The 22,500-nt window shown below is 45.1% G+C and overlaps 3 protein-coding genes across 7 annotated transcripts in view; 1 reads left to right on the top strand and 2 right to left on the bottom strand.

Annotated features, from left to right (window-relative positions):
* Positions 1 to 7,443, top strand: part of LOC310820123 (FERM domain-containing protein 5-like) — a gene marked incomplete at both ends in the record, with an annotated part of 67,256 nt that extends 59,813 nt beyond the window's left edge. For both annotated transcript variants that reach the window (XM_083691651.1, XM_083691650.1), the window contains 8 exons: positions 986 to 1,073; positions 1,519 to 1,607; positions 2,390 to 2,453; positions 2,940 to 3,031; positions 3,153 to 3,227; positions 3,716 to 3,784; positions 3,933 to 4,039; positions 6,848 to 7,443. In XM_083691651.1, the coding sequence (XP_083547777.1) occupies positions 986 to 1,073; positions 1,519 to 1,607; positions 2,390 to 2,453; positions 2,940 to 3,031; positions 3,153 to 3,227; positions 3,716 to 3,784; positions 3,933 to 4,039; positions 6,848 to 7,443 (1,180 nt within the window). The remainder of the gene's footprint in view (positions 1 to 985; positions 1,074 to 1,518; positions 1,608 to 2,389; positions 2,454 to 2,939; positions 3,032 to 3,152; positions 3,228 to 3,715; positions 3,785 to 3,932; positions 4,040 to 6,847) is intronic.
* Positions 7,444 to 9,321: 1,878 nt separating this feature from the next.
* LOC310819516 (WD repeat-containing protein 76-like) lies at positions 9,322 to 21,688 on the bottom strand. Its single transcript, XM_083690818.1, has 27 exons — positions 21,605 to 21,688; positions 21,142 to 21,173; positions 20,833 to 20,941; positions 20,646 to 20,716; positions 20,417 to 20,521; positions 19,913 to 19,999; positions 19,597 to 19,652; positions 19,201 to 19,282; positions 19,007 to 19,075; positions 18,384 to 18,490; positions 17,920 to 18,045; positions 17,512 to 17,583; positions 16,097 to 16,304; positions 15,480 to 15,584; positions 15,301 to 15,366; positions 15,099 to 15,179; positions 14,913 to 14,971; positions 14,513 to 14,633; positions 14,045 to 14,146; positions 13,906 to 13,952; positions 13,589 to 13,742; positions 12,987 to 13,145; positions 12,658 to 12,773; positions 12,386 to 12,484; positions 12,079 to 12,231; positions 11,520 to 11,573; positions 9,322 to 10,985 (listed from the first exon to the last, which is right to left on the bottom strand). The coding sequence occupies exons 1-27, from the start codon at positions 21,684 to 21,686 to the stop codon at positions 10,718 to 10,720; spliced, it is 2,790 nt and encodes a 929-aa protein (XP_083546944.1). The 5' UTR covers positions 21,687 to 21,688; the 3' UTR covers positions 9,322 to 10,717.
* Positions 21,689 to 22,458: 770 nt separating this feature from the next.
* LOC310820083 (ras-specific guanine nucleotide-releasing factor 1-like) overlaps positions 22,459 to 22,500 on the bottom strand; it is a gene marked incomplete at its 5' end in the record, with an annotated part of 21,431 nt that continues 21,389 nt past the window's right edge. For all 4 annotated transcript variants that reach the window (XM_083691585.1, XM_083691586.1, XM_083691587.1 and 1 more), the window contains one exon: positions 22,459 to 22,500. This exon is cut by the window's right edge and continues 1,030 nt beyond it.

Here is a 22,500-nt window from a genome sequence, read left to right as displayed (position 1 = left end):
GAGTCCTCTTTCACATTCTAACTCACACTCAGCCTCCACAGATCCACACTCCCCGTGCACATCCAGCTCTGGAGCGATGTATCATCTCACCTGCTTGATCTTTTTTCACTTGTCTCCTCTTTGGGGAAATTACTATATTTCTTTAGTCTGATTCCTTTAGAAACGGCTGAAGAAATATAGCAGTTCCCCAAAGAGAAGACAAAAGAGATTGTTACATGCTGCGAACAGGCCTGATCTTCATCTCTGTCTGATGGAACAAGGTCATCTCACTTTCCCTGATGTGATCTCTGTCTTTCCTTAATGAAATGTTATATTTGATAAGGAAATAGATATTGCGAAGAGATATTCAAGGCCACAGATATGTATTATCATAAAAACTTGATATGCTGAGTATTCATTCTATTCCTAGATGCCATTTGTCCATCTCTTCCTGGGTCTGTGTGTGTGTGTGTGTGTGTGTGTGTGTGTGTCTGTGTGTGTGTGTGTGTGTGTGTGTGTGTGTGTGTGTGTGTGTGCGTGTGTGTGTTTGTGGTTTTCTTTCAGTACTGCTGTGTCATTAGTTTGTGATTAACCTGTGTCAACCCTGTCAGTCAGGTGATCATCACCTTGAACAATCCATTCCTCTCTCTCTCTCTCTCTCGCTCTCTCTCCCTCCACCCCTCCCCCCCTCTCTCTGTCTCTCCCTTTTTCTGTCTGCTTTCTGAGACAGCAAAATGTATATGAAATATAGATGCAGCAATGCATCAGACAAAACCATATAGTGCCTGTAGTGGCTGTCCTCTACTGCCCCCTAGTGATTGTTTTTCTCCTCTCTGACTGAATTGCAAAAAACTAAATCCACTTCATAAATCATTTACCCACCACTGGGACCTATATATATATATATATATATGCTCATTGATCTCATGGTGCTTTTATGATATATACATTTATGTATTTTCTGTGGATCCGTGTAGGAAACTGATGATGTGGTGTTTTCTTCCAGAGGACAGAATCCTGAGAACTCTGAGCTGAACTTCCTACAGAAGGCTCAGAGTCTGGAGACCTACGGTGTGGACCCTCACCCATGCAAGGTAGAGTACAATACAAACCCCATGCTGAGAACCATCACCCTAATCCTCTGTGGTCCTCTGTGGCTCAGTCGGTAGAGCATGGCGCTAACAACGCTAATGTCGTGGGTCTGATTCCTGCTGGGACCATATATACTGAAATGTACGCACTCACTGCAGTGTAAGTCGCTTTGGATAAAAGCGTCAGCTAAATGTCATATATATTATATTACTAATCACAATGCTGAGCTGTACTGGGCCAGCCTGCTTAAGCATCCGCCATTGTTGCTGAAACAATACTGGAAAGCACAGTCATACAGAAGAGACTGGTCCGACCCGACCCGGCCCAGTTTGGTTCAGGGCGGCCATGTTGCGTGCAAAGCTCCTTACTCCATCCATTACAGCGTGGGTTTGGGGATTTGGGGATTTGTAATTTCAGCAGCGTAATATGATTGTCTGTCTGTGGCAGGATGTGTCTGGCAACCCTGCCTTCCTGGCGTTCACACCGTTTGGCTTCGCCGTGCTGCAGGGAAACAGGAGAGTCCACTTCCTCAAGTGGTGAGTAAAGAGGCTGGCCGCACGTCAGCCTCCATCTTGGCTCCGGCGCTCTGCTAGTCGCAGGCCAAGAACAGCCGTCAGCCGGCCATCTTGGCTCCGGTGCTCCGCCAGTCGCAGGCCAAGAACAGCAGTCAGGTGTCTTGGTATAATACATCAGCTATAATATTGGCTCTGGTAGGATGTCTGGCTAGAGGGTGGATTAAAGCATGTAAGAGACATACTGACTCACTAAATATCCCTCTCAGGGCACACAAAGAGTCTGGGTCGATGTGGAGATAGTTTTCCTTGTTATCAGGTTGACGTATTGGTGCTGTTTAAACCCTTGTTTGTTTATGAAACATAAGCGATTCTCTTTGTTTAAGTGGATGTATAGTTGGCTCGCTATGCCTTTACCCCTGAAAGCAGAGAATCTGACCTCAACCAATTGGTCCTGACCTCTAAACGAGGGATTTAAACACTTCTCTGCTGTCTCCTCCTGGGTCTATTGTGTGTGTGTGTGTGTGTGTGTGTGTGTGTGTGTGTGTGTGTGTGTGTGTGTGTGTGTGTTTGTGTGTGTGTGTGTGTGTGTGTGTGTGTGTGTGTGTGTTTGTGTGTGTGTGTGTGTGTGTGTGTGTGTGTGTGTGTGTGTGTGTGTGTGTGTGTGTGTGTGTGTGTGTGTGTGTGTGTGTGTGTGTGTGTGTGTGTGTGTGTGTGTGTGTGTGTGTGCGTGCGTGCGTGCGTCATATTGAATTGTGTCTGTTCTGACTGGGCTTGTCTGTGTGTCTCTGTGTCCCTGTGGGCAGGGATGAGGTGACCAAACTCAAGTTTGAGGCGAAGACATTCCATATATATGCAAATCAAAAAGAGGTGGGTGCACACATGCATTATTAACATGTCTGCCTTCTCCACGGCGGAATTACGGAGTAGTGAAACGATTGTAGCCTTGTTTCATGCATCAGAAACCCTCCCCTCCGGGGATTTGGTATAATTTATCCTTGATAGAGAAGTTAATGAGTCATGACTGGACAAAGCTGTGGCTTTACGGCTGCTTTTGAATCGGCGTACTCACTGTGAATGCTGTGTTATGTACTCACTGTGAATGCTGTGTTATGTACTCACTGTGAATGCTGTGTTATGTACTCACTGTGAATGCTGTGTTATGTACTCACTGTGAATGCTGTGTTATGTACTCACTGTGAATGCTCTGTTATGTACTCACTGTGAATGCTGTGTTATGTACTCACTGTGAATGCTGTGTTATGCGTGGTTTTATAGTCTACTAAAATGTGCATGCTGGCTGTGCGTATGGCGTACTCACAGGGGTATTCATAACCCAGTGTGTACACTCTGCAGGACAAGAAGATCATATTGACATACTTTGCACCGACACCTGAAGCCTGCAAACACCTGTGGAAGTGTGGAGTGGAGAATCAGGCCTTCTACAAGTGAGTCTACAACTGACGAGGTTTATTTCACCTGGATTTATCCATTACTGCAGTATACAATAACCCCCCCCCTCCCCCATTCTCTCTCCTTGTCTCCCTGTCTGTCTTTACTAACCCACAGATTAGAGAAGTCAAGCCAGGTCCGTACTGTGTCGAGCAGTAATCTGTTCTTCAAAGGCAGTCGCTTCAGATACAGGTAAACAATGAAGATACAACTGTGTCCAGTATTCTGGACTGTGACTGTTCATGTTATAGCTGTTCATGTTATAACTGTTCATGTTATGACTGTTCATGTTATGACTGTTCATGTTATGACTGTTCATGTTATGACTGTTCATCTTATAACTGTTCATGTTATGACTGTTCATCTTATAACTGTTCATGTTATGACTGTTCATGTTATGACTGTTCATGTTATGGCTGTTCATGTTATGACTGTTCATGTTATGACTGTTCATGTTATAGCTGTTCATGTTACAACTGTTCATGTTATAGCTGTTCATGTTATGACTGTTCATGTTATGACTGTTCATGTTATGGCTGTTCATGTTATGACTGTTCATGTTATAGCTGTTCATGTTACAACTGTTCATGTTATAGCTGTTCATGTTATGACTGTTCATGTTGTGACTGTTCATGTTGTGACTGTTCATCTTAAGGCTGAGTGCTGTGTTTTCTTCCCAGTGGAAGGGTTGCTAAGGAAGTGATGGAGCAAAGTGCCAAAATCAAACGGGAGCCTCCTGAGATTCATAGGTGAGACTTAGTCCAACTCTGTCAACCTTCTACGGGATCAGTGGGCTCTGCGTCCCAACACTTTGACGGTTGTGTGGTCTCTGCGTCCCAACACTTTGACGTTGTGTGGTCTCTGCGTCCCAACACTTTGACGGTTGTGTGTCCGCAGGGCTGGCCTGGTTCCCAGCAGGAGCTGTCCCTCCATCACCCACGGCCCCAGGCTGACCAGTGTGCCTCGGACCAGACGGAGAGCTGTACACATCTCCATCATGGAGGGTAAAACACACACACACACACTCACGCATGCACACACGCACACATGAACACACACACACATGAACACACACACGCACACATGAACACACACACACACACACACACACACACACACACAGACACACACACACACACGGATGTACACCCCACTTACTCTAGAAAAAACATTTGGATTCTGAGGTCTGCATTAACATTGTTCCTTCAAAGGTGACTTAGAATGATTGCTCTGGGTCATTGGTGAAAGCCCTGAGTTCTATTTCTGTACCATGTGAATGGTCTGGTAACATTTCCAAAAGCCCAATCCAGGATGGCAGGCATGCTTTGTGTCTGTGTGGGTTAGAGCCCTGCCTCTATTCCTGGGCCCTTAAACAGTGTCACATCAACACATGCTATTTACTTTATGTACACACACACACACACACACACACACACACACACACACACTCCTTGCGGTGAGCGGTAACCTAAGAGCCTTTCTATGAGAACAGAGCCACAGTTGTGTGTGTCACTCAGCCTTCCCCTTGGCTCTGCCCTCTCTGTACCGTGACTCAGACAGTGCGACAGTAACACACAGCGGGGGCAACAGGCTCCTGTCATCTCTCCCCTTCTCGTCGTTCCTCCTCTCCAAGGAGTTGCCGTGACAATGTGGTATTATTGTGGTGGCAGGAGAAAGTCACCTTGCTGGTTTTTAAAGGACAGAGACACCATAGTCCTTCTGACAGTAGGGATATTACTTTTAGAGTGGCTGAAGGTCATGTTCTTACCTGCTCCTCCTCTCTATTGAAGATGTGTGTGGGATCTGCAGGTCCTGAGAGTCCAACCCCCCCTCCTGGCCTGTGTTCTTTCTGCATCGCAATCTACAGTCGTAATAATATCCAGTCCGGAAATAGACCCCTTGTCAGGGCCTCTCCGTGTCACTGCCATCAGGGGGACGGGGGACGGGGGGCGGGGGGTGGGGGACAGACAACCACAGTGCAACTGGGCCACATTCCTGCTCCCAGGACTCTGCCACTCACTCTTCCAGACTGCCTGTTTGCCTGGGAGACCACGGAGCAGCCGGGAGAGAGCCAGCCAGCTAGCCAAACAGCCAGCTAGCCAGCCAGCCAGCCAACCAGCCAGTTAGCCAGGGACAAGGACAAGGGACAAGGAACAAGGGACAGGGCCAAGCCGAGCAGCTAGCCAACCAGCCAGGAGAGAGCCAGCCAGCTAGCCAGCCAGACAGCCAGTTAGCCAACCAGACAGCCATCATGGTGAAGTGTCTGATCCGGATCAAGACCAAGGTGAACGTGCAGCTGTGCATGATCAACCACTGCTACCGGGACGTCAAGGTGCGCGTTCTAGCTATGGGGCCCAGGCTGCTGGGGAGGGCTCTGGGCATGCTGCCTCTCTTCCCTGCCCTCCCCGGCTCTCCCTCCTCTGCCTCCGGGTCTGGTTCTGGTTCTGGTTCTGGTTCTGGTTCTGGGTCTGTGGAGGCCTCCAGGCCCTCGTCCAGGCTGGGTGTCCCACCACGGTCCTCCGGTCCTGGGTACAGTGGCTACAGCCGACCAGGTAGCTCCGCAGGTAAAGGAGATCAGACCCCCTTCTCACAGTGAACAGGATTACTACTAGTTACTACTACTACTACTGTACTACCACTACTACTACTACTACTACTACTACTACTACTACTACTAGTACTACTACTACTACTACTACTACTACTACTCCTAATTACCACTACCACCACCACCACCACCACCACTACTACTACTACTACTACTACTACTACCACCACCACCACCACTACTACTACTAAACAAACATATACAGTACTACAGCTCTCAGAGGACAGCTTAGGAAACTATCCTGGACGGAGACGTCTGGAGTCACGCAGGAGGCTTTGAAGGAACCTCTTCTCATGTTCCATGTTTATGTTTGGGGTCAGGAGGGGGGACACGCCAGACGGAAGGAAGTATTGAGTTTGGGCGAGCGTATTATGTGACATGATGGTGTGGTCTCCAGTCAGAGTTATGCATGTCAGCTTTGGTTCACAGTTTGTATCGATTGATTTGTTCAGTTGTGACAGACTATCTTGACGTTGCGATTCTTGTAGGATGAGATCAGTGGTTGATCTGGGTGTCTGTTGTTTGGGAAAACAGCGGGGGGTGGGGGGGGGGGGTGGGGAGCTTTGTTTGATGAGTCGGGAGTATTTCGAGCTATATTGCACCATTTCACCACAGGCTTCATCTGTTTTAATGGAGTGATCCATGATACTCTAGGGGTAGGAACACTTTCATTTTCTCACTTTGGATTATTTCAAAGAGGGGCTTACAGCTCTCTGTTTTCACATTACCACTGTGGCTTACTGACCAGATCCAGATCCCTTCTCTATCACAAACTGTCCCCTGGGATTGACATGACTAGACCTGAGCTTAATGGAGGACACATGACCTACTGACTGTGTCTGTGTCCCAAATCCCGTGTGTACCCACTCTCTGGGAGAGGTGTTGCATGGTACACAACACTTGGGCTGCATTGATAGCTTTTTATGCTCATCTCTCTGTGGACTGCATATAGCCTCCCTCTCTCTCTCTCTCTCTCTCTCTCTCTCTCTCTCTCTCTCTCTCTCTCTCTCTGATGAATACATAGAAAATCATGCTTTTAGTCCCATCTCTCCCTCCATAATGAATACTCCCCCCCCCCCCCCCCCCTTTCTCGGTTCTACATATGCAGCACTGGTAACAACACATCACAGTTAACAACACTGTTCTGTGTTTGTTTCTGATTCGTCCCGTCCCCCGTCCCCCCCCTCTCTCTCTCTTCTCCCAGGCCTGGAGTCGCTACGCGACAGCGCCCACTCCACGCCGGTGCGCTCCGTCTCCCACAGCGACTCCTTCATGCCGCGCTCCCGCAGCCACCACGCCACGGACCCCGGGGAGGGGGGGTCGGCCGTCATCTCCGACGAGAACTACTGCCCCTCCGACAGCGTGCTGCCCACCCCCGTGGCCGACCACAGCATGGAGCTGGCCCTCTCCCGCCAGCACAACGGCGCCCCCTACAGCATCGACGAGGAACGGGAGTCGGAGGCGGGGACGCCGATGGACGGGCGGGTGGCGGAGTTCGGGCCGGACGGCCGGGTGCTGCGTCGGGGGAGGGCCAAGCCGTCCCACCCCCCCAAAGAGGTGGAGGAGCTGAACAAGTTCATCCTGAGCGTCCTACGTCTGTCCTTCGTCACTATCGGACTCCTCTTCGCCCTGCTGTCCCTCCTCATCATGCTGACCGAGTCCGACCTGGACATCGCGTTCCTGCGGGACATTCGCAAGACGCCCGAGTTCCAGCAGTTCCACTTTGAGTACTTCTGCCCCCTACGGCGGTGGTTCGCCTGCAAGTTCCGCTGGATGGGAGGGTTCCTCATAGACAAGTGAGACTAGAGGGAGGGAAGGAGGGAGGGAGGGAAGGAGGGAAGGAGGGAAGGAGGAGGGGAGAGCAGAGCGACGGGCCTCCTCTGAGGAGACGGTGGAGGGACGAGCGAAGGACTGGAGAGAGGGAGGAAAGGTAGGAAGTAGGGAGGGAGGGAGGGAGGGAGGGAGGGAGGACGGCCCCATCTGAACATGAATCCTAGCTTCTCCCATGAGCCACTTCCTGTTACAAGCCAAGGACCGCCCCTGAGCTGCTCACAGAAGAGCCTCCACTTCCTGTTTCCACCATCAGAGTGAGGACATTTTCTGTACTCATGTTTTACTTTGGAAATTCAGGTCATTTCAAGGTACTTTATTTTCCTACAGATACATGGCAACAGACAGGTCAAACTCACATCACGAGGTCTGAGGTCTGAGCGGACGTGGGAGAAAAAACACATATTATTCAAACAGACGAAACAGTTGCCTTTATTTTCTATCAATTCATATGAACATACAGTACATTGTACAAGACTAATATTAAGCAGATGTATCGTTGGGTTGTTGAGCTGAGAAATGTTGTGACAGATGGAAGGGCAAACCATGTCCTTTAATAATTTGGGGTCAACAAACATCCATGATAATCATTATAGTGCTAAACCCTAGATTTTGGCTGCTGTTAGAATACAACCACTACTACTAATAGGAGTTCATGGTGACGTCTCTGGCGTCAGAAAGAAGGTAGTGAATGATATGGATCAGAAGTGATGTAAAGAAGTACTTTTTGAATGTAGATACTGTCTTGTAAGAAGGTTTAAGATTATTTTTGTAATGACTGTGACTTAAGCTTGGTTTAAAGTCTGTTGGAGTACCATCATCACATCAGCCAACATGCAACAATCTTTGTGATGTCACTGAGATTTCTGTCAAAATGTCTGTCAAACCAAGTCTAAAGAATACTGTTACTGGTAACTCAAATCAATATGTACAAATTTAGCAATCATGTTTTTTTTAAATGGACTTTTACAAGACATCAAATAACCTAGATGCAATGGTGTGTTCTGTAACGTGACCTGGCAATTTAGTGGTAGAGAACCTCCTAAAAGCACTCACTAGGAACCGTAGACGAGTTCACATAAGTAGATGTGCAACATTATAACAATGAAAACCACGGTCCTTTTTAAGGGGGACACTCGATGAGTCGCTTTAGTTTAAACCCCATTTTGACCGTAGGTGTTTTCACAGTGGATTATTTACAACACTTGAAAATGCCGGTGTGGAAAAAACCTTCACCCTTAAATTTGTAGTTGTGTAAATGCATTTCATTATTTGTAAATGTTGAATACAGTATATTGAAATCATTCTGAATTTATTTTGTACAAAGTAATGTCTCCTAATATATTGAGAGGTTCCTTATATAACATATTTTAACGGAATTGATATGTTATTTTTATCATTGTAAAAAATGTAATTATACATTTTTTAGCATTGTGAATCAGACGAGCACTTGCGTAAGAAGAAATAAGGAAAGTAGGGTAGAAATAGTTCTTATCACGTTTACGTCCGACTTCACCAAGGAAGCAGTGTACTGTTGTACAGTGACCTCTTGTTCTCGCGTTGTCTTTACATGTCTACCAAAGATACCTCTGCAGTCAGACAGGGCGGTCTGCAGGGCAGCCAGACAGGGCGGTCTGCAGGGCAGTCAGACAGGGCGGTCTGCAGGGCAGCCAGACAGGGCGGTCTGCAGGGCAGCCAGACAGGGCGGTCTGCAGGGCAGCCAGAGGGCCGACAGACTCACCTTCCACCACGTTCTCATCTTTGGCAGCATGTCTGCTCAGTGAGACAGGGGACAACAGTGAAGGAAAACAGGACAACCGTCATTATTACCACAACCTTCTACCACAACATGCTTCTTTATTGTTTTAATGGCCTCAGTGCAGTGGCATAGCAGTGCATAGCAGTGGCATAGCAGTGCAAGTAGGTACATGTTTAGTTCCAGTGTTATGAATCCCTCATTACCTAAAGGTTGCGTTTCTGAGATTATGGATCGGATGATCAGGTGATATAGATATATGGATTCATGTGCTCCACAGCAATATGTAAGATGAAACTAGATGGTCCCTGATTGATGTATTACATGTGTGTTGGAATTGTGAAGAGTGAACAGTCAAGGCAGAAATAGTTTAAGAAGATATGAAGAGTTTTCCCTACAATGGCATAATGTACCCGTGTTTCTACCTAAGTTTCAACGTGTCCTGTATGACAAACAATACAGCATTATTTGAGCAATAATAACGAAAATAAACATGGGCAGCCTTGGACAGTAAAGTAATGTTTTGTTTCAATTTGTTGTTCTCCCAAATGTCTTTCCGTAGGACGACACTGGACATGCAAGTCTGTTCGTCATGGTTACCTGTATACCGGTAACCATGGTAACCGGTGACCCTAGCCTGATAATGCATGAGAGAAGGGAGTGATGATGATGATGATGATGATGATGATGCGCTGACATGCAACTCAATGTCCGTCACAAAGAACCCAGCGTTGACAACTCTTAGACGCAGACCCTGTCCAGAAACAGCCGTGGTTCCTCCTACTTCCTAGACACTGAGGTCGGGCTGAAAGGAGTGGATAAGTATAAGCCAAAAGGTGAATTGTCCACCTCCCCAATCAGAGGACAAGATGGAGTCCTTGTACGTACTTATACCGATCTAGTAGTTCATTTAAGTGTCTAGGGTAGAGGGGTTAGGGGGGTTTTCTTCCCTGAGAGGGCACTAGCCTCTGCAGAGGCTCAAGCCCGCGTCCCGTCTCATACCTCTGTAAGCATGAGTTCTGCATTTCTGTTACCCCCCCCCCCCCCCCCCCAAATAAGACTGCATCATTTTAATCACATTGAAGACTGGTGTACTGAATTAATTGATCAATAAATATAATATATTCTTAAATGTGAGTGTCTTGAGTCTAAATCCATTCCCTCTATGATGCTATGTATCTCGTTCCTTAGCTCCTCGGAACAAATGTTAGTGTTTAAACTCAGTGTGGTTATTGAATATGGAACAACACTGCCATCTAGAGTCCAAACACTGAAACATTTTTGCTCTAGTTTGCTGGAAGTCCTCAGTAGAAACATTTAATATAACTTTATTTCTGATGTATTATAAAACGAACAGACACACTGAATGATTGAATAAACAGTCATCCAACATGTCGCATCAGTGTTTAGAGCTGAACACACACACACACACACACACATACAGTCAGTCAGTCAGTCAGCCAGCCGTTCAGCCAGCCAGCCAGCCGTTCAGCCAGCCAGCCAGTCAGTGAAGAGGTGTAGGCGTCCTGAAGCGTTGCCTCCCAGTAGGGCGTTCCTGCTGGGGTGGAACGCTGTGATGGAACACACAGTGGACAGGTTCTCCTCGTCCCTGAAGGTGTGCTGCAGCTGGCCGCTCTGGTGGAACACCTGCATCCTGCGAGGCCTCTCCATGCTGCCCACCACGAAGCAGTCCTCCCGCTTAGGGTCCCACGCCGCCTGCAGCTTGCTCAGCCAGCGGCCCGTGTGCATGTCATGTCTACAATTGACAAACAAACAAAAAAACAGATCGATGTAATGTGTTACATATAGATTTACATTTATGGCATTTAGCAGATGCATTTATCCAAAGCGACTTACAACAAATACATTTGTTTAAGTAAGTGAATCATCTATCCATCAGTCATCATAAGACAAAGTAATCAATGCTCAGACCAGGGGCCATAGACAGTCACAATGCTCAGACCAGGGGCCATAGGCAGTCACAATGCTCAGACCAGGGGCCATAGGCAGTCACAATGCTCAGACCAGGGGCCATAGACAGTCACAATGCTAGAAGGATTTTTTTAAAATATATTAACTGGAGAGAGAAGTGGGGGTGAAGAGGTCTTTAGGAGGGATACATATAGTATGGTATGTCCAGTATACCGCAAATCACTGCAGATATGCAGCCTTCCAAAAATGCCCAGCAATCCTTACCAGGTACAAGCATCCTGAAAACATACATTGGGAGAAAGGGAACCAACACTTAGAGAAACGGTGTCTTCTATACAGTGTGATTGTGTTAGAATACCTCATGGAAGTCAAAAGGGGAGCTTTGGAGGTCAATTCCGACGTGTCATATATCCTGTAAAAAACAACAGACGTTTTTAAATCAAGCATATTCAGTGCTCAACATATATAATATTATTATATATAATATTATAATATATATAATATATAATATTAAGCTCAGTATTATTACAGCTCTTTGGAAGCCTGTTTGACAGCTGGATCAAGGTGCTGTCCTCTGCCTTAAAGGTCCAGCATGTAGTTTTACATGTTGCTGCCCCCTGCTGGCCACACTGAACATTTTAAAACGTGCATATGATACGTTTTCTAATAGCGCCAAACGTGCATATCCTTGTAAACAAACCAAACGTTAACGTAATGTAAAGGCCAGTGTCCTTCAGTACCCAACACCAGATTATAGAAACGCTTTGTTTGGACCGATACAGCACTCTTCACTGAACGCTCTTCATCATGTGATCTCATTCCAAGATGGCTACCGATTTATCATGGCCATTTAGCATTATTTTAAAGCTAAAACCTCCATACTGGACCTTCAAGCCATGTGAATGTGTCAGACTGACCTGATGTTGTTGTCCAAGCAGGAGGTGAGCACTCTGTTCCCCGTGTGGGGGGAGAAGTAGGCGCTGGAGATGCTGAGGGAGTGACCAATCAGCTGGGAGACGGCCTGGCTCGATGACTTCTTCAGACAGCGGGCGTCGTAAATGCTCACGACCCTTCAGATTAAAAAAACACTGATCAATATTTCAACAACATAAATCACAGAGACAGTAAGTTTCTGCTGTACATTTCCCTGATCAGGACTATTCACAATTTGATGGCTTTCAGGCAAAATAAGAACCCGACTGGTTGACGGTGTGCAGGTCATACCTGTTCTTAGCCACCACAAAGTACTGCTTCTGAACCGGGTGGACATGGACGCAGCGCACCACCGGAGAGTCCAGTGAATGGATGGACTCATGAGAGGTTCTGAGTCAACACAACACAAACACAACACAGACTTCAGTAAAAAAGAGTTAGAGAGGCCAGCCAGAGGTTGGAGCCGGATGTCTGCTGGTGACGGGACATTTGCCAGCATCGTTTTGTTTTTGTTTGTGACAAGTAAATCTTCCTACAAAGAGAAACCAAATATTGTCCGTTACCCTGGCGTTCGCCTGTCAACGATGGCCACGTCCCCCTGCCAGTCGCCAACCACCAGCGTCGAACAGTCATGTGACAGGAAGTCAAAAGTTTTCAAGCCATCATCGACGCGATAAACCTAGTTTGTAAAAAACAAAAACAAAAACAAAAAAAACAGTCAATGTTCATGTATGAAGACGACAACATTGCATGTAAGATGTGTCTGTGTGTACGATCACAACCATGTGCCGTGTTTTCACTTTTGTATGATGTCATGATCACGCATGAGATGAGACCCAAAAACACATTTTCCAGCTTGGGTTGGACAATAACATGATGTTGTATATTATACCTCCTCAAAGACGGCCTTCTCCACGTCTGTACTCCTCAGCGTTCCGTCGTAGCTCAGAGACAGCAGGCTGGCAGGGCGGGTCCTGGAGAACGCCATGCAGCCCACCGGCCGAGTGTGTGGCTCGAAGAGCAGGACGCCGTCCTCTCCCTCATCAGAGTCCTGAGGGAACATCACACAGACACACAACCGTGCCAACCGTCAGTCACAACCTCTCTCATGCATGCATACCTGGTCCTCTGTGGCTCCGTCGGTAGAGCAAGGCGCTAACAACGCTTAGGTTGTGGGTTTGATTCCCGCTGGGACCATATATACTGAAATGTATGCACTCACTGCAATGTAAGTCGCTTTGGAAAAAAGCGTCAGCTAAATGGCCTATATTATTATAATATTACCTGCTGTCTCTTTTCTCATAAAACACATTAATCATTTGTTTCCATACAGTTTTTGTTATGCCGTGATTTTGTCTAATGTTATTTGTTATACATATTTGTACTAGTTGCCGGCCGCTTGTATATTTTGAATTGCAGTAACACACAGTTAATACTAGTTAGGTGAGAGTACACTGTAGTTAAGTTAACTAAAGTTAAGTACAGTTAACTCACCAGGTTCCACAGCCCCACGCGCCCCCACTTGTCTCCTGCGGCCATGAGGAGGTGACTGGAGCCGGGGTGGAAGGCAGCAGAGAAGATGCGGTCCTTCACCACCTTCACCACGCTGTTCCCAGTCAGATGCATGCTCCTCAGGGCGGCTCGATACCTGCAGGACGACAACGCCAGCCCCGGTATTAACGCTCCACTCACGGTTTTACACGGCAGACATTCGTCACAGAGCGTTTGATAAAAGGCTAACTGCTTAACATCCAAACTCAAAGCCTACGATGCAAATCCCAAGCGAAACCTTCTAGGATTCGAAAACTCACTCTTTCAGGTCCAGGTCCGATACTAGCTTTTCTTCTTTGTCAGAGTCCTGGGCAGCGACACAAATCAGCAAATGATCAGTGAAAAGAAGGCCACAATGGACACCATGACAATTGGCCAGGAGAGAGAAGCAATGCCCACCTCAGCCCACCGCCTGAGGAGCCCTGGAGGTAGCTGACTACCTTTTTCCATGTTCACTGCTTCCATACTGATGGGTCCCTCTGGTTTCCTGGGCGGTTGATACTGAAAATATAGGTAAGTACAAGTTAAACAAAAGATTCTCAGGATGAGCATTAAATAAACGCATCAACTAACATCTACGGAATATTCTAGCATCCGTTAGTTTACTCAATCCCATCTCCTGTAAACATGAAACAGAGTTGCACTTTAACTCATTCAGGGCCGAGGGTGAATAAAGTCGGCCAAATCGTCAACATCCTAGAGTGCCAGGGGTGACTTTATTCACCAGAATTGCATAAATGATGATGCTTCATTTTGTAGCCAATCAAAGCGTTGTTGCTAGGTAGACTCCACATAGAACACTTGGCACTCAAGGTGCTGAGTGTTCTGGAATGCTTTGGCAGTTGGTGAGTTAACAAATCAAATTACGTGCTCGTACGACGCATCCCTGCGGGGTTCCGGCGGAAGGGTGAGCGACACAGCATCTTTGTTCTGTAGGCGCAGGGACTTGCGAGGAGGCAGCACTTCCTTCACCGTGCTCTTTGACTTCCTGTGCAGACAAAGGTACTCGGTGTTAACAACAGTAGAGTATTCAAGAACATCAGTTACCCATCTTGTTCTCAGAGGTGGTTAAGTCTGGAGGTTCCTTTAGTTGTGGTGCTCCTCACTGCTGGAACAATCTGCAGAGAACGTTTCAGCTGGTTGCTCTGGTGCCGCTTGGGCAGTTTAAACTTTTGATGGAGGACCTCTTTGTTGAAAAACGGGTTTGTTTTTCTTGATTGTGTTTCATTAAGTTGTAATTGTGTACGTGTATTGTGTATATACCTACCTCTGGAGACCTCTCGTTGAGGGCTTTGTTGTGTCTCTCTGTTTTAAAGCTTCACCGGCCTATTGATAAAAAAATAAAATAAAAAAAAAGGTTATCCATTATATCGCATAGTTATACACTATAAATGTCAGGTTAATTTGCCATGGCACAGGTTGTAATAACACACACTTCATAAATGTCACCAACCTCGAGCAGTTTAATGGAAGACAGGAAAGCTTGGTTTTGTTTAATGTTTTCCAATCTTTCAAGTTCATATGCAGACAGACCCTTCAGTATAGAAAGACAGACCAAGGAGCAAGTTATTTGCTGGACACCTTTGACATTTATTCATCCATCGAATGTGAACTCGGACATAAGGCCTTACAGGATACAAGGATAAAACACTTACATCTTCATCTTCATCTGTCACCGTGACTTTCCTAGGTCTGCATTCCTCTTCCAAAGGTGCTATCCTCTGACAGGTGAATTAAATAGGAATGTCACTCACCATATAAAAAAACATATAAAAACTGGTCACAAACTTGCATCGTATAGGGACTCTGTGGTATCATAATTGTTGGAACTAACCTCTCTTTTGACACCCTTAGTAGGGTTGACTTTGAGGGGGTTTGGTTTGTCGTTTTGTCGTGCTGATCTTCGGGCTCCATCGGTATCTGCAGGAGGGGTCATTTCCTAAAATGAATGTTGAAACGCTTCAGTTTGTTTACGAGACAGTGGTTCATGAAGTGACGACGGATACAATGGTGGTTACATCTATTAGGAGACAGGACGCACAGATCAAGCTGACATAAACACCTCAGCTAAACTGTTCCAGACGTTGACTTTGGTCCTTGCGATGTTGGGGAGGAGGACGCAATGTTGGGGAGGAGGACGCAATGTTGGGGAGGAGGACGCAATGTTGGGGAGGATGTCACCAGGATGCTCAGGCGATCTAAAACTCACTGACGTGACTGGGTAAGGAAAACAAGTTCAGGATGGGAGGTTTCTCGACCTCTACTTCTTCCAGTTCATGCTACCGTACATGTACCGATAACTTTACGCAGAGAGTGCATAGCACCGTTTGCTTTACTGCAGGTGTCAACCAGCAGCGGTAGACGAGGTGTCTCTGAGCTCCGGTAACCCAGCGAACACAGCTTCCGCATCACCAACTGAAGCATGCAATTCAACGACACGACCCTATTTACCTGGAATAAATGCGGTTGCACATCACTGTCAAGTTCAAAGTGCTCTGGTTCCATGTCAGTGTTACATTTCCATGTCAAAATCGTGTAAATGCGACACTGCAGCCTGGAGAGTCTGGAAGGGAACTTAGTGGAAGTAGGAAGAAGGACACTCCCGCCGCCCGGACTCTGCTGTGTCCCGGGCTGCAACAACTCCGCCCACCGACTACCGCTTCATGTAAAGGAGGATTTCTTCAAAATAAAAGCTGTATGGTCGGAGTAAATAGCCAGCAACATTTGCTATGACATCGCTTTAGACTCAAACTCACCTGATATGTATTCTAGAAGTGTTGCCGAGTACAGTGGTACCAGTGATGAATTGACATTTTTGAAACAGTTATGTACAGTCCAGTTTATACAAATATATAGGCATGTGTAAAATTCCATGTAATTCCACCAATATGTACATTTTAAAGCTCAACATTACTTTTACAAAATTGTATACACTTTCTGTTGGGTAATGTGTGCTTATTTCAGCAAAAATAAGACAAAATATTGTGATCCCATCAGTTTCCATTCATGTTTTAACTTGCGCTTTTATTTTGAAAACGGCGAGCTGATTGGAGCTCAGGGAACACACCACGAGGACATGTTTTGTAACAAGCCCCGCCCCCCGGGTTCTGTAACCGGAGTCCCGGCAGCTGATTGGTCGCTGTTCCTCTCCGATGGTGCATGCGTTTTTCAATTCATAACAAACTGAGACTTTTATTCAAGTGTATTCAATTAAACATACATCTTTCAAACGATTTCCAGATAAAGATTTTAGCGAATTCCTTTTCTAGATAACAGATTTCTTAATGCACACAAATCAAAATTCTAACATGTAAAAACATTCTGCAATAAAATGTCAAAAGTCAGCAGCATCTGTGGCATGGCAGTATGTACAATCAATGGCGACAATGAAGAAATAGCGTACAATTAAATTGTAAATTGTATTACACTTCAAAACACTGTCCAATTAAGAGACACTTAACTATGTGGCTTATATAGGCCCACTGCCAGAGTGCAAAAATCTCACATCCTCCAAACAGATTGGCGCAATAATCAGTTTGTAACACTACACATATGAATGAGCACATGATTACAATATTGTAACTTTAATTCAGACATGGCTGACCAGCTAAACATCCCTGACCACCCACATCCATAACCACCACCATCTCACAAACCACGTCGGAACTTACAGGTTAAAGTTAAGCAGGCTTTAACTGGAACATGGGACATGCCAGCTCTTAAAAACAATAAATGGCCATGCAAATGACGCTGGTGTTCGCCACACAAACACATCCCCTTCGAGCCAGATCTTCCTGAGTTGATATAAGCTCACACACACACACACACACACACACACTCCTCTTCCAGACTTCCCACTCGCTCACACCAAGGGGAGAGGATACGAGGAGCAGGCTGCCAACCCACACATGTTCTTCCCTCGTTCAATCAGAAAATACCTGAGGAGCGGATAAAATACCTCGTTAATTGGATCGTAACCCTAACCCTAACCCTAACCCTACCCTAACCCTAACCCTAACCCTACCCTAACCCTAACCCTACCCCTAACCCTACCCCTAACCCTACCCCTAACCCTAACCCTAACCCCTAACCCCTAACCCTACCCCTAACCCTACCCCTAACCCTACCCTAACCCCTAACCCTAACCTAATCAGATTTTATTAGCTGATCTGTGATCATAACACCATGTCTTGTAAAGGATATCTAGTAGTCATCATCGTAACAAAACAAAGGCTTAGATAAAAATCACAGTCATTTTTTAAATCGTTATTTACCCATCCATTCCCCACGTTGTGCCCCAGGAGTTCTTCACTATCCAATACGGGGTACCATTCTGTTCACCGTACCCCACCGCCAGCACCGCGTGGTTCACCATGTCCGTAGTGTTCTTACACTTGGTGCTGCAAACACAGATCATCATCATCATCATCATTTACATTTACATTTATGGCATTTAGCAGACTCCTTTATCCAAAGCAACTTACAACAAATACATTTGTTTAAGTAAGTGAGTCATCTATCCATCATATATATATATATATATATATATATATATATATATATATATATATATATATATATATATATATGATCATACTGACATCTCAATGCAATTGTTCCAAATACATGCAACTATGCAATGTACGGCTGTATTGTAATCATGTATATGTATGTCTATAAGTATTGTAATCGTCTGTATTGTGTCAAGTGTGAGTGATGAATAGGACAGGGGTCTCACCTGCTGTACACCCCCTCTCTGTAGTGGATGAAGTCCGCCGTCACCTGGTAGCCGAAGCTGACGGGGTTGAGTCTGGCCACGGCGTCCACCATGCCCTTCTCATCATACTGCAAACACACACAGACTCAATCAATCAAGGTTGGGTGGGCCAGACGCAAAGGATGGACAACTGGTTACAATTCTCTTGCCAGTACACCCCCCAAACTCTTTGTACCCCCTGAGGAACCCTGGAGGTAGTTGACTACCCCCCCCCCCCCCCCCCACACACACACACACACACTTTGAGCTGCAGTCTCTGTACGAAATGTATTATTATTATTATTATTATTATTACAATTGTATGCTCTGGGAGCTTAGTGGTGAAGCACACTAATGCGTATACTTCATAATCTTAAGGTTCCTGGTTCGATTCCGACCCCCGACCTATCCTGCATGTCATCCCTCCTCCCTCCCACCCATCCTTCCTGTCAACCTCTACTGTCTCTATCCCAGTAAAGCAGATACGCCCTGATAACATGTCTGATAACATGTCTGATAACATGTCTGATAACATGTCTGTAACATGTCTGATAACATATGATAACATGACTGATAACATGTCTGTAAAATAACTGTTTGCTCACACTTGTGATGTTGGCGACTTCTTTCACGAAAGCAGCTGCCAACTCAGGCTTGAAATTGCAAGTGCCGTCCTTAAAAAAGAATAGGGATAAAAATAAAGACATTTAGTGAGAAATTCAACGATTAAAGTAATAAAGTAGTAAAGTAAATAATATTTGGATACATGGAATATATCATACATAAATACTGTACATACATGACCCGTGTATGGATAGTCATCCTCTGTCATGAGTCCATTGCTGTATTTGATATACTCAAATGCCTGGCTTGGGAGCCCACTGAAACAAAGAAATTAAATGACATTTTCATGCTAGACACTTGAAACAGATGTCAAGTAGACGAAAACTGTCGCCCTGCAATTCGACTTGCTCCGACCGAGCCTCGAACTTGCCAACACACATGACCGTCTCCTCAGATACCCGATGTTAACCAGCTACGCTATCGAAAAAGCTAGCAATTCGACAGCGTGGGTGGGTGGGGGGCATTTGAACTTGAGGAGTCAGTTTACCATCTCAACTCGGTTACAATTTGTTAACATGGAGGGAAACTGCACGCCTGAATGATAACCTCCTGATCTCAAGGTGTCACCGACCCCATGCATCCGTGGTTGTTGAAGTCCTGGGCACAGTCTACCAGTTGTTGTTCAGACTGAAATAAATAACAAAAACAGCAACAATTACAAACAACATACTAAACTACTATATACACTCACAAACACTTTATTAGGAACACCTTCTCATGGTGGAGGTGGTGGAATGGTGTGGGGAATGTTTTCTTGGCACACTTTGGGTCCGTTAATACCAATCAATGTATATGTATTTCATTGCATAATAACCTAGGACATAGTACGGGAGGACAAGGGTAAAACCGTGTCGGACACAGAGATTTCCAGAAGTTGTACTTCTCACCAGAAGTGGGAGCTTCCCGGTAGCGATAGCTGTCACTGACTCCAGGCAGCCCGTAGTGGAGAAGGTCCAACAGCTCCCACAATGACCCTGAGGGACACAACTAAACATCTTTCCTCTCCTGTTTTCCTGACCCGGGTCTAAGTAGTATTTAGAAACGTTGGAAACATTGCCTTTCTTTGTGAACATACACAAATATAGAAATTCTCGTTTGGGATAGTAACTGTGGACATAAAATAATCAGAATCAAAATGTTGAATAAATTAATTAAGTTAAATAAATGTTGCTCTATTGATCAATGGAGATCAGTATTGACATATGGATTTTTGCCTAACTAGCATTAAGAGCATATTTTTTCTAACTGTTTGTTAATGAAAACTGTGCTAAAAAAGAATTCTGTAAAAAAACAAAACATATATATCAGCAAATCTTTTTACCCAAAAATCCGGTATCGGTCGGGCTCTAATTACCACGCTGACAGCTGGTGAAGGACATCCTTCCACATACCTGATTCTTTACAGGAGACACGAAGTTTCCCTTCTCTCTCCAGTCCACAGACTCGGGGTACGGCCCATTGCTGCTGATGTGGCTCCCCCTAGTGGCCGAGCAGTTCTGATTGCGATAAATACAGTACAGTAACTATAACTATACATGATCTAATCTCAGAGGACAGGATCAAACCCATTGAATGTTTCTCCCAAATAGTAACAATATCTTATGCCGAACTGCCCTGTACCTGACGTTCCGTCAAGAGGAAGGACTTCCTGAATTCGGCGAAGGTCATGTCAGAGAACTGATTCAGTCCCACTAAAGAAACAGTGGAAAGGGGAGATCACTGTAAGCTGTAGATGATATGAGGACATACCAGGTTGTCACAACAGGAATCGAGCATTATAAAGTATAATTAAATGTATGTCCTGTACTTGAGTATGTGTGCGTCCCAGCATTGTGATGGTCGATTCTTCTCTTGTGTTCAGAGAAGATCTGCAGGCGGTGGTAATACTCCCCCAGGTCAGCATAAGCTCTATTGTGCTAAACACGAAAATATAATTATTTCACAGTTCTAAGAAAACACATTCAGTACATGATCAGCTTTCAAAAGACAAACTCTGTTACATTTAAATTAAGGCTGTTTAGATCGAACGGATTTATCAACTAATAATACTAACAAAAGAAATGTTGTACCAAGGAATTCATATCAATACATATCGCAGCATTTATTTTGCACATACCTGTGACATCCATTGTTTGAACTGATATTCCTCTAAAAGAAGCAGAAAACAGAAATGAACAGTAACAGTCTGCTAGTTTCCCGTCACTCAGTGTGTTACACACTCAGACACTACACAACAACTCTTTAGGACGCTGTGTCTCAGGTCCAAACCAGCCTTGAATAAAGGGTTTCTCATGAAGAAGTAGAAAAACACAACGCTACTGGATGACCTCTCACTAATGTAGCGTACGCACTATCGCCTTACATTACACATGAAGTCGTAAAGTGTTAATAAGACAACACGCAACAGCCTGACGTCCTCTACGAAGTTATCCAAACTAACGCTGCATTCATCTTCAGCGCGCTTGGCTGTCGATGTTCTGTACATACAATACACACACACCGATCCCTGCACGGAGAGGACAGAGCACCAACCACAGCCAGGGTACCATGCATTAACACATTTAGTTAAGCGTGCTTACCTTCAGGTAAGACCAAAGGTGTTAAAGTGACCAGATGTGAGAGAGACAGAAGTAAAACCCCCGCAGCGGCTCTGAGCGCCATACTTCCGCTGATGCAGCGGCCGGAGGGTCACATGACGGGGTCTGTTTCCAGACGTGCTCCATGCAGGTCAGGCACAAAGGTTTAAATATGAACATTATTATGGTTCTATAATAACATTATACTACATTTATTATAAAATATCTATATATTATCAATCGAATAATAATGATCAATAATGCTTATTAAATACATGTAATATACTGTATATTTAACAACGAATGATATTAGTCAACAGCTTAATATTCAAACACACAGAAAAGCATGACACACTCAAACAGGAAGGCACACGGGAAGGCACTGTTCCCCCTGAGATAGAATAGATTTATTAACAAGAGGTAATCAGGAAAGAAAACAGTTTTATACAAAACTGGAAATACTTCTCAAGCTGTTGAAATAGGACTGAAAGATAATTCTTATACCACTGGGTATTGCTCACTGCAAACATTGTATGTGTCTGTGTATAATGTGTAGATAGATACATGTGCATGAGTGGGATTTTAATACAGTACACATACTGTTATTCTATATAGTTTAGATTTAAACACGTGAAAGTGGTACATGCCTGCCACTTGAGCGTTAGGTGTTTTTCTATACAAAGCTTTGTAAAAAATACATAGAAATATTCAAAGAATAAGCACAATATTACTATAGTCCTGCTAAAACAATGATATAGACAGGATACAATATGTGTTACACTAATAGGTTGTCTTGAACAGTGTTATGTAATATCATACACAGAAAAGGGTATTATAGAGTTGAATGTTTGTGGGGAGAGTAACACATTTTGAGGGATATGCTTTAAACACATTACACA

Source organism: Argentina silus, assembly GCF_951799395.1.
Source record: "Argentina silus genome assembly, chromosome: 19".
Taxonomy (NCBI): Eukaryota; Metazoa; Chordata; class Actinopteri; order Argentiniformes; family Argentinidae; genus Argentina; species Argentina silus.
Note: the sequence above shows the minus strand (reverse complement) of the source record. Positions and strands in the feature narration are given on the sequence as shown.